The sequence below is a fragment of the Lithobates pipiens genome, unplaced genomic scaffold (assembly GCF_037356315.1).
Source record: "Lithobates pipiens isolate NorthernLeopardFrog02 unplaced genomic scaffold, aLitPip1_a1.2 Scaffold_28, whole genome shotgun sequence".
NCBI lineage: Eukaryota > Metazoa > Chordata > Amphibia > Anura > Ranidae > Lithobates > Lithobates pipiens.
In genome coordinates this window covers 49,155,296-49,174,243 of record NW_027507789.1, presented here as the reverse complement: position 1 = coordinate 49,174,243, position 18,948 = coordinate 49,155,296, and the positions used below count along the sequence as shown (strand labels likewise).

The 18,948-nt window shown below is 43.4% G+C and overlaps 1 protein-coding gene across 1 annotated transcript in view; it reads right to left on the bottom strand.

Annotated features, from left to right (window-relative positions):
- Positions 1-18,948, bottom strand: part of LOC143935366 (protein-glutamine gamma-glutamyltransferase E-like) — a 55,501-nt gene that overhangs the window by 15,995 nt on the left and 20,558 nt on the right. Inside the window, exons 7-9 of the mRNA XM_077459187.1 lie at positions 16,266-16,395; positions 7,436-7,539; positions 4,508-4,750 (exon numbers count right to left, since the gene is read on the bottom strand). Of these exons, the coding sequence (XP_077315313.1) occupies positions 4,508-4,750; positions 7,436-7,539; positions 16,266-16,395 (477 nt within the window). The remainder of the gene's footprint in view (positions 1-4,507; positions 4,751-7,435; positions 7,540-16,265; positions 16,396-18,948) is intronic.

Here is an 18,948-nt window from a genome sequence, read left to right as displayed (position 1 = left end):
GCAGTAACAGAAAGGTATGTTTTTAACGTTCTGGAGACATCCAATTCGTGCAGAATTCCTGAACTCTCTTCTGAGAAGTTGGGTAAGGCCCAAATACCAGTTTGGTGGAACGTTGTTGCCACCTTTGAAACAAAATGATCGACTGGCCTTAGTTCGACCCAATCTGGAAAGAATCTTATATGCCTCTCTGAGGCTCCCAGGGCTTGAAGCTCCGAAACTTTCCAGAGGTAATTGTTGTTAAGAAAACTGCCTTGTAAGTTATGTCCCAAAGGGAACAATCCTCAGTTGGAGCAAAGGGATGTGCTGAAAGAAAATCTAGTAGAATTGACAGATCCCATTGAGGAAAGACTCTCTTATTTGGCCACAAGCCCAGCATGATTTCTTGCTGGGGCGCTTGTATTGCTCTGGAGAAGAGGAGGCACAACATGCTCTTTTGGATTTTTTCCTCTACTGGGAGCGACGTCTGGAGCTATGCTCCTTTGCAGAAAGCCTGTCCTCTTTTGTTCTACTGAGGGTCTTGCATAAGTGGTGACTGACTCATGGTAGTAGAGAATAAGGGATAGCCAGTGGAAAAAGAGAGAAATAGCTGAAAGATATACAGAGGGAGATTGCCAGTAATCTTCTAACAAAAAAAGTATGAAAACTATACCAAAGCAAAACCAGTTGAAATAAACCAAAGGAAAACCAAAGGGAAAAAAAAACTTTCCTACCAGTAGATGACACAGAAGGATGCTGAGACTGGATCCAGGAACAAACTTCACAGTTTGAAGACACAGGAGGCTGTATATTGCCCATCCCACAGCAGCCTACTGGAACTTTTAAGTGATCCTGGGATAGGCAGAACCAGCCCCCAGGCTCCAACTGTTGTTTGTGGGCAAAACGAATCGTTTGCCCAGAACCAAAATGGCACCCAGAGCTTCTGTCGGGCAGTGCTCATGTGCAATACCTATGATGTCACTGGGAGCGCCCTAGGCCGGTAAATACGGAGCTGGGCGGCTGCCCCACACCTATAGGGAGACCCTGACACCTACTGCATGGTGCAGGCCCCTCCTCGCTCACCCGGAACCTACCAAAAGCCAAATAAGAAATGAGAAGTGCAGGAACTGAATAAAACAGGTAAAGACATAGCCTTAATAATGGACAAGGAAGCCCCTAGAAAAGGAAATGACAGGCTGGCCCCACCAAAGCTCCTGGAACCAAGTCATGCTACGTGGCAGATTTCACACTGCAGGGACCCATCAAGACCACACAGACGAGGGTCTCTCAGGTTTATTAGTGCGATGTTAGCAACCCAAGCACTGAGACTACGCACTGGGAGAGGCTTGAACCCAGCCGGTTACTGCTCAGAGGCAGGGTGGGGGACATAAAATTCCTTACTTCATCACTGGTGTGTGGAGGTATTAGGAAAAAAGGAAGAATGTCGTGGTGGCTAACCAGGTCATCATTTATGCTATTCACTGGTCCTGAGGGAGTGGTCAAGAGGCGGAGCTCTATTACTAGTATGCTGCCATGTTGGCGTCAGGAAAACAGTTTTAATTGCAGTTAAAAAACAGAGTGGGGCTAAGTGCTAAGTAGTGGATCAACAAGTATCAGATGTAGCTGTATAAACCTCCTAGGAGGCAAGTTAATTCAAACCAAGAACAAAAATGAAAACAGCATACGGATATTGAGCAATAGTTAGTAGCTACTAGCCAATGATGTAGGAAAATCTAGTCCACGAAGAGGTTAGTAAACAATGCAATGCTGTCCATTATTGAAGAAAAAAAGTCTTTAAAAGTTACAAAAGTGTGTAACAACATATAAAACAACCGCCTTATGGGGGTATAGGTGGTATATCAATGCTTAGTCACCGGACCTATGGTAATAGGTGTAGATTGCCTGATGTGGTTGTAGATTGCCTGCTCAATGGTCCCGGAGTGCGCACCAAGGTAGCGCTAGTAATCGACCCACAGGGTTCTCCAGTCAAATGCGCTGTTGTATGCGGACAATGTCTGCAAGGTAACTGACAGGTAACCAACAGTGTGGCCGATCTCTAGGGTCACGATGTCTGCGATCAGAAGTGATGTCACCACTCGGCCGGATGTAACATCCATGGAACCAAAGTGTAGATGATGACTGAGAGGACCCAAAAAAGCCAGCCTGGTGCACACCGTGGGACCATCGAGCAGGCAATCTACAAATACACCATGCTCTCCACATCCCACCAGAAGATTTTAGTACCACGGGTCCAGCGAGAAAGTATTCACATATTGTTACACACCTTTGCAACTATTAAAGACTTGTTTTTTTTTCTTTAATATTGGACAGCATTGCATTGTTTTTTAACCTCTTCTCGGACAAGATTTTCCTACATCATTGGCTACTAACTATTGCTCAATTTCAGTGCGCTGTTTTCATTTTTATTCTAATTACAGTTATCCTATGTAAATGTAATGTTGTGACAAGGATAGACATTTTAAGGCCATTGTTTTTTCCCCTGAATAGGGGGCAATCTCATGTTCATTATTTAAAAGAACTGTACTAGGAAAATATGGAAGTTAGTATTTGCTGCCCTTCCCTTCTGGAAATGTTACTCGCCCAGCTGTAATCCTGAATCCAATGGCTTCATTCATTTTGGAGATATTGATATGTACAGTAACTGCAGTTCCAGTTTTCCGGCTTTAATCTGATGTTGTAATCTGTATACATGTTCCATTTTAAGGACTGAGAATGCTAGCCGTTACTGTTAAAACAGATCTGTAATGGCAGTCTCTGTAAAGAGTTCCTTTAGAAGAAAATAGGAGGTGGTGTGAAAATTCCGGAGATTGGCGGGTTTATGTGCAGCTTACTTACTGCTAGAAGTTGTTCACCTTAAGATCCTGGAAAGCAAAGGTCCACTAATATTCCAAAATTGGTATCTATTTATTTGATGGTGATTAAATGCTCACCTGTGAGGTTAGAAAAAAAAATCCCTAATTTTTCGAGAGTTTCTGTATTCTTGTTTTTCCCCTTCTCACGAACCAGCTTTTACTGTTTATACAGAGCAGGCAAGGATTGTTTGCTGCTCTGCACAATGTTCATATTGATTTTACTCTTTAAAATTATTTTTAACAAAAATGATTGAAACAGAAAAAAAAATAAAAATAAAAAATAAATAAAATGGTATCTTTAGCTATGCATCTACTTGTAGCATGGATTCTGCTGAGTGAGCTACAGTATGTGTGCTGGAGTGCAGATCCCACTGGTGGCATGGACACTGGTGAATGAGATTTGTGTGCTGGAATGCAGATCTCACTGGTGACATGGATACTGGGGTGTAAGATGTGTGTGCTGCAGTACAGATCCTACTGGGGGTATGGATACTGAAGAGTAAGCAGTGTGTGTGTTGGTTGTAACTGGTTACACAAATACTAGGGAGTGAGTTGCGTGCTGGAGTGCAGATTTAATTGGTAGTTGCCTGGATGCCATGCTAATTAAATGGTTTCAATGCTTTTGACATACTGATCTGAAACTTGTGCAACTCAGAAATTTTGACTTCACCCTGACTTCACTAGTTGCCTGCTTGCAGAGTATTTAAGAAAGATGTAAAGCCAGAGGCAACTAGCATTCCCAAATCCGCTGATAGGCCAGTACAACTGGCCCTTTTGTGCCAGGCCCAGCCAGAAGGGGGGTTTGGCAAGCTGAACAGAGAAAGAATGATTGCAGAAAAAAATTTAAATAAATTCCTCCAGCCATGACCGATCATCAACCTCCAGCACATAGGTGGCATTGTCTCTGCAGGCATAGCGCATGTGCTGCCTGCAGACAGTGTCACCCATGTCACCAATGCCATAATGTGCTGCAGGCAGTAGTGCCACCCAAGCCACCAATGCCATAATGTGCTGCAGACAGTGCCCCCCATGCTGCAAATTGCATTATGGCATTGGCGGCATGGGTGGCACTGTCTGCAGCACATTATGGCATTGGTGGCATGGGTGGCACTGTCTGCAACACATTATGGCATTGGCATGTCCCGCTGTCAAGTCGCTGATCGCCACCATTACTAGTAAAAATAAATAATAAATGCATCCCATAGTTTGTAGACACAATAAATTTTGTGCAAAACAATCAATATACACTTTTTGGGATTGTTTTTTACCAAAAATATGTTGCAGAATACATATTGGCCTAAACTATAGAAGAAATTTGATTTTTTTTACATTTTTTTAATGGTTATGGACAATTATAGACAAACCTGCATTTTTGTTTCAAGACGGGGTCTGGGGAGGGACCAGAGACGGGGACAGGAGTGGGGCAGAAGGAGGGACCAGGGGTGGGGCTGAAGGGGGCCCCATCAGGAAGGCTGTAGACTGTTTCTATCAGTGGCCCTGAGCATCCCCCATATTTCTCTATCAAGTTCCTAATAAGAATTTACAGCTTATTCTGTCAATAGTGATAAAGAAGGTGATCTGTTAATATAAAGGGAATTTTGTGCCATTTATTCAGCAATGGCTGTTAGCCAACAGTGACTGTTATTTGTTCCACTTACCTTCTGGGTACTTATAGCTTTCTGTTATGTCTATTCTTTCATCGGTTCCTACAGCCTTTGTACTAATGTTTTTCCCCACAAACTCAGTGTTGGTGTACACTTTCTCCTTCACATCCTTGTCATAGTAGATCCAGGTGTTACGGTCAGCATTCACCTCTGAGTAGATAAAGGGGCCATCATGTTTCAGGTCAACGTCTCCTTCTTTAATAGCATGTACTGAGGCCGGCCCACAACAGTGAATGCCTACAATTAAGAGGACACAATGAAATGCCAATTTATCACAATGCTGCACTAGTAACACCGAGCATTTGAAACAATTATCCTTTTGTATAAATAGTACTTTTTTGATGGTAACATTGTGAACTTCAGGATGTTCAGGGAACGAGCATAAACAGTGTTTATTACAATACTTGATTAATGATCCTGTTTTTGGGGTTCGTGCCAATAAACACATTGCCTCTCATTTTTATAAAATACATCATTATTTGAGGATAAGTAAAGGCAAGAGCTGTTTCACCCATTTTCTTTCTTTTTTTTGTGACCTGGTATTATAGTGGCGGAAGAGAGGTAGTTGCAGTCCCACTTTATCTGCTGCCGCCTCTATCTGTGTGCCCACAAAGGACTTCTATCTACACACAATTCTAGCAGAGGCTTTTACTGTGGAATTGCAACAGCCAGTGCAATCTTGCCTCCATTCACTAGAGGGCACCCAGGGACACATGGATTACAAGAGACTTTTCAAAATACCGTGGCAGATAGTGGAAAGATTTGTTCGCAGGAAGGACAAAGCTATACCACAGAGTGGCTGGAAAACTGCAACTCCCACATCAGAAACACTAAAAGGAAAGGACAAGAGTGATTTTTCTTGGTTGGATGAGGAAGAACTCTCTTTTTCTGCTGGGAGACTAGACTGAGACAGACTGAAACCTACCTGAGAGCAGTGGAGGGAGATCAGACACTATTTTAGAACCCCAGAAGTGACCTCAGGACCTCAGAGAGCCTGTAGTGCAGTTAAAGGGCCTGATGCTGAGGATACCACCAGTGAATGCAACAGATCCCCTTGCCTGGCCAGTGAAAATAGAACCTTAGCTGACACAGAACTGGTGAGCAGCTGATGGCCAACCATAAACTAGTTTACCAGCAGAGAGACTAGGCACACTGGACCATTACATGAATAGACTCTTAAAGGGACAATACCACAACCCTCCAATGTGGTGTCAAGGGGCCCTACCTAGCTGGCCAGCAGGAGGTTTAGAGCAGGAGTACTATTGATTATGATTACAGACTGTTGCCAAGGTGATCACCTATAGGCCATGTCCCTGGTTAGGGTTACCTATAGCAGGTGTAAGAAAAAGGTGCAACCTTGGACATTTACTGTTTGCTACCTGTTCAGTAAACTGTTTACCTGTAGCATTAACTATGTTTTATGTTGTTTGATTGTGAAGTTTATTCTTCTAATGCTTTAAAATATTGTGGGGTATACTGTATATATAGCTATGTTTGGGGGTACTTATATGCACAGGTGTCTGCAAATACTTCCCAATCCTAGGCAGATATGTCAGAGAGCACAGTGCTGCAGGGCTGCTAATAGAAATTACGGGGCCCTGTATAGACTACCTGACAGCCCCCCCTCAAGAAAATATTAAAGCTATATTTCGCTAAAAATACAATAAAACCATTATTAGCAGACCAAATACAACATAACCCACAAAATTTCTGCTAAATCTAAAAGATAAAACTGAGTTAATAAATAAAAATGAAGATGAGATGAAAAAAAATATACAGGCTGAGCTCTGGGATCAGAGAGACAGAAGGTGAGAAACAACATTACAGAGATAACAAACTCAGAAGCAGAGCTAACATTAGGGCCAGAGCTGGGAGGGGGATTAGTGAGTGACAACTGTCTCTTTCTCAGCAGATAAAAGCTGGCAGCAAGGAGAGGGGGAGAGACTAGCTTTCAGCTGCTAGCTGCTAGAGGATAAGTCTTGGAACCATGGTCCATCACAAATCCCCCTCCCTGTGTGGGCCCAGGTCCCCTACAAGATGACCAGTGCCCCCCCCCCCTCTATCAGCAGCCCTGCATGGGCATAGGACCCAACACATCAAGTGGCTCCCTTGGGGGTAAGCTCTACAATTTTTTAAACTTACATCGAAGCTTGTATCCATATATAAAAAAAGACTCACGTTGCACTACTAAAATTACCTCCAGAGCTGTCTGTTCAGTGATCTATTTTCATCACATGCAGACGGCATCATGGGTCAACACTCATTGCGCCAAGTAATCACAACAGTGCAGTGAGCAGTGCTGACACAGCACTGAAGACTGACCAGCCTGGAAAAGTGTCAAAGTTGAAGAGGATCCTGTGGCATCACATGACCAGCCAGAAGACTTCGGAAAAGGTGAGTGGGTGTCTTCATGGAAAGTGGGGGGACACTGAGGAGATGCAGGAGTTTGAACAGGGCCATCTTAATAGCATTATGGGCCCCTGGGCAAAGTAAGGCACTGGGGCCACTATCAGCCTGCCCTGATTTACGCAACTGCTCTCAAGAATTAAAGTATAAATGGTTAATAGAATTAAACATATATTTATTAGTACTTTTAATAACATGTATTTTAAAAATTTGAAAACATGACATGAATCAAAGATGAATCAACATAAAGCTCACAGTACGGGGGAGACAGAAATGCACAGTACATGGGAGGTCAGTAGGGTACAATACTAGGATCAGGAGGGCACAGTACAGGTTTCAGAACACTGCCCAGGACATGGCCATCCCAGGACAGCTTACTAAGCGTGACTGTCCTGGCATATCCAGGACAGCTGGCAAGTATGATGTAATTATATATATGTAATTATTATCATAGGGCCCCCATGCATTAGGACATCCCTGAGTGTGAAGCCTAAAGTTGGTACTATAAAAACTCACCTCCACTTAATTCTTGTGGTGTTGCGTCCAGTACCTGCCATCCTCCATAACTTTCACCCAACTCAGTTCTTGTGAACCAGCTCTCATTCCAAACATGGTAGTTCCTGCAGATAAAAAATGTGAAAGGCTAGGTTCACCTTTTCAGGCACAATTTAAATGTTCATAATAAATAGAAGCCTTTTCTAATGTTTTTTCTGTCCAAGCCATCCCAATGTTCTTATCTCTATCTTACCAAGTCCATGGCAGCCTTCAATCTGCACCTCTCTGTTCAAAATTTCAAAAAATGCATTAGGAGTCCTGACTTCCTGTAGCATGATGTGACCATCCAGGAACCTTCATATCCCATTGTGCACTGCCTTACTGCATCAGTCATTAGGGCTTGTTTTACTTCTCTGGACCATACCTCCCTTATTAGTACAGCACATTTATTTTATTTCCATCCACTTTCCTACTTCTTCCTTCAAGGTGGTCATACACTGTACAATTTGTTTGTACAACCTCATTTAGTTCTACCATTAACTATGTAGTGCAAGGGCCTGCCTTTGATACAAATAGATTAGATTGTTCAGCTGGGTCCTTTTTATTCCATAGTTTTGGTAAATCTAAAGGAAATTGTACAGAGATTGTACAATCAGATTGCATAATGTATAGCCAGCTTTATACAAATACATGGTAGGGAGTGGGTGGAGAAACTCGCTGTTATGGTTCTTTTGTAAACACACCAATTTCACTTTTAGGCCCCATTCACACAGCGTAGTGGGAGCACACTTTTTTTGGTGCGCTTATCCCCCAACATGCATAGGGCAGCCCATTGATTTAAATGAGCTGTCTTACATGCAACAAATGTGGGAAAGTAGCTCATAGGGCATTTTGGCGTGTTGAGATTTGCATATTTTTTCCAGCCCATTTTGTCGCGTTTGTCACGCATTTTGTGCATGTATAAAAATGTTTGCCATGTTTATAGACTTCCAGAGCACCCACTTCTCCTTCTCCTACACTTCTACTCCAAGAAGGCTGTTATGTGATCGCTCAGTTCCTGCACACTCTGCAAGATTATGTACAAAATGATCGATCAGCAGAGGAAGACAATAGCTGTGTATTGAGGGAGAATGCTCATAGATGTTACTGTCTAATTGCATAATGTCTACAATTTTCTATAAAGTGTATGTCTAGCCACAAAATTATTTTCTTTTATTTTGATAGCGTGGAGAAGGATAATAACCCATTTCTAGTTTTCCAGGGCTGCTCCGTTTATTTTTATTTTTTTATTTTAGTTTCTGTCCTAGATTTACCAGAAAGTGAGGGAAAATAGGGATTGAGACAGAAATAAAAATCTGACAGGGGTTCTAGCATTCCCCTATTCTGCTAAAAAAAACTTTTTTATATTTCTGTCTTTGTTGATGTTGAAAAGTTACCCTTGCGTCCTAAAATTATGTCAGCAGGACATGAAATAACAGGATGTCAGGGAAATGCCCATAGAAGAACTGGCAATGTTGGCAATACTGGAAATGGGTGCATTGGCACAAGAGGATTGAACAGTCGCACGGAAATGTGAATAAGCAAATGTGCATGCACAACAGAGTGAATTGGCGAATGCATGTACGCAATGTACGCTTCGGCTGTCGCATAGCGTGACAGATGCAGCCTATAACTGGCTTATATAAGGCTATTTCTGAGTTCATCACATTGCTGGATTGTCATCAGCCTTTCTGTGTTCCTGAGCCCTGAGCATTTACCCTTGGACTCCCTTTCTCCTGACCTGTCTGATCTGCTCTCCTGGCTTTCACCCCCTGGCTTGTTCTACTGACTGCTGCTGTCTCCAATGCCCTCCGCTTGCATTACAGACTTTGCTATTTATTCCCGGCTTGCCTTCCTGTGTATGAACTCGGCTAGTTGCTGTTCTGCTACCTGCCTCTGCTCCTGATGGCTCCGCCTGGCTTTCACTACCGTCTTCTGTGTGCATTGCTGCCATGTACTGCTGAGGTTCTCTAAAGCCCCATACACACTATCAGATTTTCTGCTGAGTTTTTCCTTCAGATTTACCAAAACCATATAATATGAGGTCAAACCTTAGGAGTTTCAATTTGTATGCAATCAGGCAGGCCCTTGCACTACATGGTTTTGGTAAATCGGAAGACAAAAATCAGCAGAAAATCTAATAGTGTGTATGAGGCTTAAGAGACTCTTGCCCAGCTGTGTATCCTGCTGCATCCAGCATACATCAGATAACCATCGGTCCTACTCTTCAGAACCCATGTGCTTCTTTGGGCACTGCACCTTCTGTACCATCTTTGGGGGGTGTACTGCTCGAAGCCACAAGGGGAGCCCTTGTGCTTAATTTTAATTTTTTTTTTTTATAAACTTAGACTTAGACTAAGGGCCGGTTCACACTGCGGGCGATGCGAGGCGACACGACTCGCCTCGCCGCAGTGTGACAAGTCGCCCCCGTTCTGTACAATGGAACCGTTCTGAGAGGAGCGACTCGAGTCGCTCCGACTCAGAAAAAAGGTTCCTGTACTACTTCTGGGCGACCTCGGGGCGACTTGCATTGACTTCTATACAGAAGTCATCTGCAAGTTGCCGCTGAGGTCGTGGCAGGTCGCGGCGAGGCAAGTCGGTGTCGCCTCGCATCGCCTGCAGTGTGAACCGGCCCTAAAAATCCATTCAATTTAAATTCAATCATCTGAAGCCTCACACTACATACTGTAGCATTTGGTGAGACTATATGGGGGTTGTATTGGGACACTTCCCTGCTTGTTAGTGTAAGATAGGATAGTAAGTAAATACCTCATCTTTTGCCAACTGGTGCCTAACATGTGAGCAGGATGTGTCATTGCCAACCTGTTCTACTGCATTCTTTTTGCAATAAAACACAGGGCTTAAATTGTTTTTCTGAGTCAGCGCTACTAAACAATGTCAATGCATGAAGAAATGTTCACAAAGTAGAACATTCATTTTTTCTTCTGCTTCGGAATCCTGACAGAAGTTGTGGGACTTTTACATAAAGGCTTGTATTCTTTCTGGTGTAAAGCTGAGTGGTTGTAGCAATGACTTCCTAAGGAACTGCTAAGTTCTCATCCCACCTTTTAGACCGTACTATAAGCCCATTTGCCATTCTCTGGGGCTGGATTCTAAAGTTGATTAACTCTACCCTGGCAGCAGGCCTGAGCAGCAAAAAAGACTACTTACAGTGCATCTCCTATCTAGACAAAGTCTGGGAGGCAAAGATCCTTTCGGAAGGGCTCCCTTAATATGTAACTTGATCCCCAGCCCACATCACTGGCAATTAATCTCTCAGTGATTTGCCTAGGTGAAATAATTATTTGTAAGTCATATTATATTACTCTGTCTACTGGAGTACACCCCCCATCACCAGGCATAAGCAAAATATGTTCTGAGCTAAGGGGAAGCCTAAGGCCGCGTACACACGCGGGGACTGTTCGCTCAACCTTGTTCGTCAAACAGTTTCAGCGGACAGTCCGCTCAAAATTAGCATGGACGGACTTGCCCACACACGACGAACGAACAGTCCGCTGAAACCGTGCGCGATGACGTGAACGGCACGTACGACGGGACTAGAAAACGACGTCCTATACACTGCAATGCAAACTTCGGCGTGTAAATCCTTTCTGAGCATGCGCGGAACTTAGTTTGACGAACAAGCCTACACACGAGGGGACTGTCCGCTCAAACAAAGTTTCAGCGGACAGTTTTTCGGAAATTCCGAAAAACTTTGTTCAGCAGACTGTTCGCTGAAACTGTCCGCTGAAAGCCCACACACGAGCGGACTGTCCGCCGAAACACTGTTCAGCGGACAAAGTTGGGCGAACAGTCCCCGCGTGTGTACGCGGCCTTAGGGCCGGTTCACACTGCAGGCGAGGCGAGGCGACTCCGACTTGCCTCGCCGCGACCTGCCGCGGCCTCAGCGGCGACTTGCAAATGACTTCTGTATAGAAGTCAATGCAAGTCGCCCCGAGGTCGCCCAAAAGTAGTACAGGAACCTTTTTTCTGAGTCGGAGCGACTCGAGTCGCTCCTCTCAGAACGGTTCCATTGTACAGAACGGGGGCGACTTGCGAGAGCGAGGCGAGTCGTGTCACCTCGCCTCGCATCGCCCGCAGTGTGAACCGGCTCTTACAAATGTTGAAACTAATAACATTCAGAGCTTAGGAAAGCTACAACCTAGATGCCCACTAACTTTAGACCAGTGTGACTCCTACTGTCAGGACCAGGGCCAGATTAACATAGGGGCTATTGGAGCTGCAGCTCCAGGCCCCTTTCTCAAGATAGGCCCATTCGCCCAAAAAAATAAAAATAAAATAAAAGATTGACTTCACAGAGACCCCACATTTGGGGGGTAGGTAGCTAAAGACCCACTCCAGCACTGATTAAAATATGGGGCTGCTATCATCCATGGTTTCCTGGAAATACAGGGCTGCTTGCGCAGCCTGTCAGAAGCTACATACAGAGCGGCAGTATAAATACAAGCTGGAACACTCTGCAGCAGACCGAGAGGATGAACTCACAGAGCTTATAATAATTATTTGTATATTACTTATGATAATTAACCCCTTGCCACCCAGGCCCATTCTAAGACTTCTCTCCTACATGTAAAAATCATAATTTTTTATGCTAGAAAATTACTCAGAACCCTCAAGCATTATACATTGTTTTAGCAGACACCCTATGGAATAAAATGGTGGTCTTTGCAACTTTTTATGCTACACGATATTTGCGCAGCAATTTTTCAAACTTTTTTTTGGAAAGAAACTGTTTCATTCATAAAAAAAAAAAACACTAAAGTTAGCAAGACTTTTTGCTGTGTACTAAGCGATGTTTTACATTTATTTACATGTTACATGTTTAGAGTTACAGAGGAGGTCTAGTGCTAGAATTATTACTCTCGCTCTAACGATCGTGGCATATGTAACCTGTGTGTATCTGGCTCTGATACTAACCAGTGCCTACCCAGGGACTGACTAGTATCTCTCCCCAGCCTGTCCCCACACACCCTCTAACCTGCTAACCTGTGAATGGGGCAATCACTCCCGGAGTGTTATTGTGTTCTGCCAGTGAATACAATGATTAGTGTTGCTAACTATAGCTGGCAGCACTGGTTGTTTTGGGGAAAACCTGACAGGCTGGTTGTACTGAAGTTGGTTAGTAGGTTGACTTGTGTAAAACCAGCTAGCCCATACATAGATCGGCTATGGCTGGTCTCTGCTTAATTGATGTAATTTCAATCCATGTATACCCGCTTAACCACTACGCAGGCCCTAAACATCCTTCCACAAACCTTTACATTTTTCCTTCCCAGATTACTTCATCCTCCTCTCCTATACATAGTGCCCACTGTCATACTCTCCTCACTTCTATACATAGTGCCCACTGTCATACTCTCCACACTTCTCTTCTGTACATACTGCTCACTGTCATACCCTCCACACTTCTCTCCTGTACATAATGCCCGCTGTCATATCCTACACACTCCTCTCCTGTACATAGTGCCCACTGTCATACACTTCTCTCCTGTACATAGTGCCCACTGTCATACCCTCCACACTCCTCTCCTATACATAGTGCTCACCGTCATATCCTCCACACTCCTCTCCTATACATAGTGCTCACCGTCATACCCTCCACACTCCTCTCCTGTACATACTACTCACTGTCATACCCTCCATACTTCTCTCCTATACATAGTGCCCACTGTCATACCTCCAACAATTCTCTCCTATACATAGTGCCCACTGTCATACCCTCCATACTCCTCTCCTATACATAGTGCTCACTGTCATACCCTCCACACTTCTCTCCTGTACATAGTGCCCACTGTCATACCCTCCACACTTCTCTCCTATACATAGTGCCCACTGTCATACCCTCCACACTCCTCTCCTGTGCATACTACTCACTATCATACCCTCCATACTCCTCTCCTATATAGTGCCCACCGTCATACTCTCCCTCCACACTCCTCTCCTATAATTACTGCTTACTGTCCTACTCTCCACACTTCTCTCCTGTACATAGTGCCCACTGTCATACCCTCCGCACTCCTGTACATATTGCTCACTGTCATACCCGCCACACTATTCTCTTATACATAGTGCCCAATGTCATACCCTCTACACTTCTATGCTGTGCATACTGCCCACTGTCATACCGTTCACACTCCTCTCCTGTACATAGTGCCTTCTGCCATACCCTCTGCACTCCTCTCATGTACATAGTGCCCACTGTTAGACCCTCCACATTCCTCTCCCTCACCTGCACAAACTTCCCACTTTTATACCATCCATAAAATTATACTGAATATCCTCAATGTTACCAGCTCTAGAATGGGCTCACTTTTGTTAGTTCAACTAGAGGAAATCTCACAGTCCTCATATTTGTTCTGCCCCATTATTAGTACTTATTTAATTTTGTAATTACTATTGTGATATATAGAGGAACATAGGGGATGTCAGCTACTTAGGTCAGTAGGGGGCCCCATGAGAGGCTCCAGTGATATTAAAGCGGTAATAAACTTTTCTAACATTACTACTTTTTAGAGGCCCTGGGGTAGGTTATGCCATAATGTACAAGTATGCACAGCATATTAGCACATTAGGGTACACTTAAATTGTCAGACTGAGCCCTCCAGTGCTGTGCTGTGATCAATCCGACGTGGCCCGGGCATCTTCCATCTTCACCCAATCTTCCTTCTAGGTTCTGTGCCTTCGGTCACTTGCCTTGGCCAGGCTGCGTTGATGTCATTCCCACACATGCTCATGTGCATCCTCTTTCTCTCATCCCCCCTTTCTCTCTCATCCTCCATCCCTTACCCCTCACACCTTTTTCATCCCCTTTCTCTCTCTCTCTCTCATCCTCCCTCTCTCTCTTTAATTTAATTTGTTATAACAAAAAATAGTTTGCATTTTTATTTTTTTATTGTTTATAAAAGGCCCCACCAAAATCCTCAGCACCAGGCCCATGATGTTCTTAATCTGGCCCTGGTCAGGACCTGGGTCAAATGCCGCGTACACATGACCTGAATGTCCGACAGAAAAAGTCAGACGGAAGTTTTTCATCATATATTCCAATCGTGTGTATGCATAATCAGACTTTTTTTTTCGAAAATTCTGACTGACCTAGAAATAGAACATGTTCTAAAGCTAAAATCAGCCTATTTAGCAGGTTATATTTACTAAAATAGGTGCATTTCTGTTTTCTGTGTACTATGGCAGACCGGATATAGTGAATGCAGGGCCCTGTGTTTAGTAACACTTTAAGCCATGCCTTTGCATTTCCTGTTTGTTAGATTATTGTGCTGTCTCCAGCCAATATCTTACTCTTGTCATTCCTGCTGCCATGTGTGTCTCTGCTATCACTCGTTACCTACCTTTGGCTTGTTCCATAACTATGCTTCTGCTTGATTCCAACCTGTGACCACTTGTTACTAACCTTTGGCTGGTTTACTGACTACGCTTCTGCTTCATTCCTACCAACTATATCTGCTTCTGCACCCCAGTTTGCTCACCTCCTCATGGAACGATCCTGAGGACCGGTAGTACCACGCAGCAAAACCCATCTCCACCAGGAGCTCTGGTGAACAGAGGTTAGTGCAGTACAGAAATGTTAATGCTTTTCTTTAGTACTGTATGGGAAAGCTAGAACTACTGTCACATTTTTTTAATTCTCTATGTGCTGCTTTTGCAGATTTTCCTTTACTTCCAGATTGGTAAAACTATTAGAAACAGGGCAGGAAGTGAGGATATGTTATGCTAATGAAAATGAGAAAATAATGACGGCTGGGCAGTGCAGCTCCCGTTCTGGGTGGACGTCATATGACGGCCTCCCAGAACGACCACTCTTGCGAAACCCTGGGGCCACACAGCACAGCGATCAGGGCCGTGACGTGTTGCTAGAACATGGCGTAACACCCATCTGTGTAAAGAGCCTTGGCCGCAGCTCTTTAACCATGTTATCAGCTGTGTCCAATCACAGCCGGTCACATGTAAACGCGGAGATGCCGGTAATTGGCACTCCTTGCCTTACACTGACAAAGTGTGAGGAGAGGAGAGCCGATCAGCAGCATTTCCTCACAGGGAACAGCTAGGTATGTAATCAGGGCACTGATCATCAGTGCCCTGATTACAATTAAATGCCCACCAGTGCCAGCAGTATTGCCCACCACTGCCAGCAATCAGTGCCAACCAGTGCCCACAATTGCCACCAATCTGTGCCCAATCACTGCTGCCCATAAATGCCACCCATGAATGCCCATTAGTGCCCATCAGTGCCATCCATCAGTACCACCTAGCTGTGCCGTCTATATGTGCCCACCAGTGCTGCCTATCTGTGCCCACCAGTGCCGCCTATCTGTGCCTAGTGCCTACCAGCACCTCCCATCAGTGCCGCCTATCAGTGCTCATTAGTGCCACCTATCAGTGCCCATAAGTGTGGGATATTCATGCCTCCTCATCAGTGAAGAAGAAAATTACTTATTTACAAAATTTATTGACAGAAACTAAGAAACTTTTATTTTAAATTTTTGGTCTTTTTTTTTTTTATAGGAAAAAATAAAAAACCCAGGAGTGCTTAAATACCACCAAAAGAAAGCTCTATTTGTGTGAAGAAAATGATAACAATTTCACATGGTTACATTGTAGCATGACCGTGCAATTGTCCTTCAAAGTGTGACATTGCTAAAAGCTGAAAAATGTCCTGGGCAGGAAGGGGATGTAAGTGCCCTGTATTGAGGCAGTTAAATTGCCTTAGATATAAGCAGTGCTTTATGCAGTTTATTACAATCTAATGTTACCAAACATAAAAAGAACAATATCATACCACAGACTGTCTTTACCCATCGATCTGCCAGATCTGCTGTATATGCTGTCAATACTCAAATTTGAATCCTTGTCATGAGCTGAAACGAAGTTTGTAACCACTCTGGTTGGGATCCCCACACTTCGGAGTGCTGGAAATTGTGAGAGAAAGTTACATGTCAAACTTGTATCAAGATATACAGATCAAACCCTTAAAACAGAACTTCAGTCATTTTTTCATCTTTGCATCTATTAAATCTTCTTGCCCTTGTTGTTTTAATTTTGGATAGTAAAACATTTTTTTCTGCCAGTAAATACCTTATACAGCCCACTTCCTGTTTCTTGTCTGGTAAAAAGCCTAGGCTTATGACATCATGCACAGCTCTCTCTCACTCTCGTGAGAGTTTGCCAGGAGGGCGGGGGGGGCGGGGTGAGTCATAAGAGGGACAATGCGAGCTGCAGAGCTGGAAGTGTGTCTCCGTGTGTCTGTGTAAATTCAGGAAGTGAACAGGCAGTAGCTTCAGCTGCCCACAGTTAAAATGGATGCAGCCATACTCCGTGGAGGGAGATTTCTGCAGCATATTTGGCAAGTACAGAATCACAGTATATATAAAATAATATGCAAAGTGGTTGGAGGGAAGCTTCAGAATGGCAAAAATGTTTTTAGTACAAATTATGTGAGCAGACTGCAGTTCCTCTTTAACTACGTGCCTGGCAGAAGAAGGCCTACTTGGCTGGGAACTGGAAAATACTTCACAGCAACAATGAGTTTTCACCATGACATTATAAGAGAAAATATAAATGTTGATTTATCAAAGAATCTGAAGGGTTAAGACTATTACTCTTATATAAAGTTGTGCTCATAAGTTTACATATCCTGGCAAAATTTTAAATTTCTTGGCCATTTTTTAGAGACTATGAATGATAACAGAAAAACTTTTCTTTCACTCATGGTTAGTGTTTGGCTGAAGCCATTTATTATCAATCAACTGTGTTTACTCTTTTTAAATCATAATGACAACAAAAACTACCCAAATGACCCTGATCAAAAGTTTACATACCCCAGTTCTTAATACCATGTATTGACCCCTTTAACATCAATGACAGCTTGAAGTCTTTTGTGGTATTTGTGGATGAGGCTCTTTATCTTCTCAGATAGTAAAGCTGCCCATTTCTTTTGGCAAAAAGCCTCCAGTTTCTGGAAATTCTGGGGCTGTCTTGCATGAACTGCTCGTTTCAGATCTCCCCAGGGTGGCTCAATGATATTGAGGTCAGGAGACTGAGATGGCCACTTCAGAACCTTCACTTTATTCTGCTGTAGCCAATGACAGGTCGACTTGTCCTTGTGTTTTGGATCATTGTCATGTTGGAATGTCCAAGTACTTCCCATGCGCAGCTTCCTCGCTGATGAATGCAAATGTTCCTCCAGTATTTTTTGATAACATACTGCATTCATCTTGCCATCAATGTTGTGCCTTGGTAGCTCACACATCCCCAAAACATCAGCGATCCACCTCCGTGTTTCACAGTAGGAATGGTGTACCTTTCATCATAAGCCTTGTTGACTCCTCTCCAAATGAAGCGTTTATGGTTGTGGCCAAAAAGCTTAATTTTGGTCTCATCACTCCAAATGACTTTGTGCCAGAAGGTTTGAGGCTTGTCTGTGCTTTTTAGTGTATTGTAAGTGGGATACTTTGTGGCATTTGCGTAGTAATGGCTTCCATCTTTCTTCAAGTGCCTCCTTATTGTGCATCTTGAAACAGACACACCACGTGTTTTTATAGAGTCCTGTATTTCACCTGAAGTTATATGTTTTGATATATGCTGAGGCTGATTATTCACTGTACTGTTGTATCTAGTGCCAAGGACTGGTTGATCTTCTGTACTAAAAAGCCTGCTCATGGTTGATATAGAATGCTTTAATGCATCACATTCTGTGTGTGAGTGATTCCCGCAAAGTTAGGCCCTTACTAAATAGGTGTGATAGATTATATCAGCTTTATAATACCAAATAAAGGAATGAATTTTGAAAAGATAAAAGACAGTATTGGCTTATCGTATAAGTGTGTATTGTATTAGAAATCGGGGGCCAACTTACTAGCTATAGGGAATGTCAACTGGAACTCTTAACATGCCCAGGGGGGTGATGCATAATTTTCAGTGCTACAGAGGATTGTCAGAGAAGGCCGACCACTCCTGAAGGTATTGAGAGCTTGAGGACATGCTACACGTGTAGCTGAAGTTTTGGTATCGCAGAAATCTCCAAACTTTCTAAGCAATTGGCCAGTTTACTTTAGGAGGGCCAGTAAGGGTAGAAAATGCCCCAAACTTGGTGGTTAGAAGGAGTTTAAAAAATTATATAATGCTTGTGAGGAGTAGCAGGAGGAATAGAGCCCCATAATTGGTATTAGTTGGAAGAATAGTGCCCCATCGTTGGTATCAGTAGAAGAAATAGTGCCCCATCATTGGTGTAAGTGAGAGGAATAGTGCCCCATCATTGATATTAGTAGGAGGAATAGTGTCCCATCATTGGTATTAGGGGAAAGAATAATCCCCATCTATGCTGTCAGTGGGATGAAAAGTGTTCCATCTTTGATGTCAGTGGATTAAATAGTACCCCAATTTATATAATATGGCACTAAAATCAGTTTTTTATAAATTATTAATTAATAGAACTATGAAACGTTTTACTAACCACTCTACAT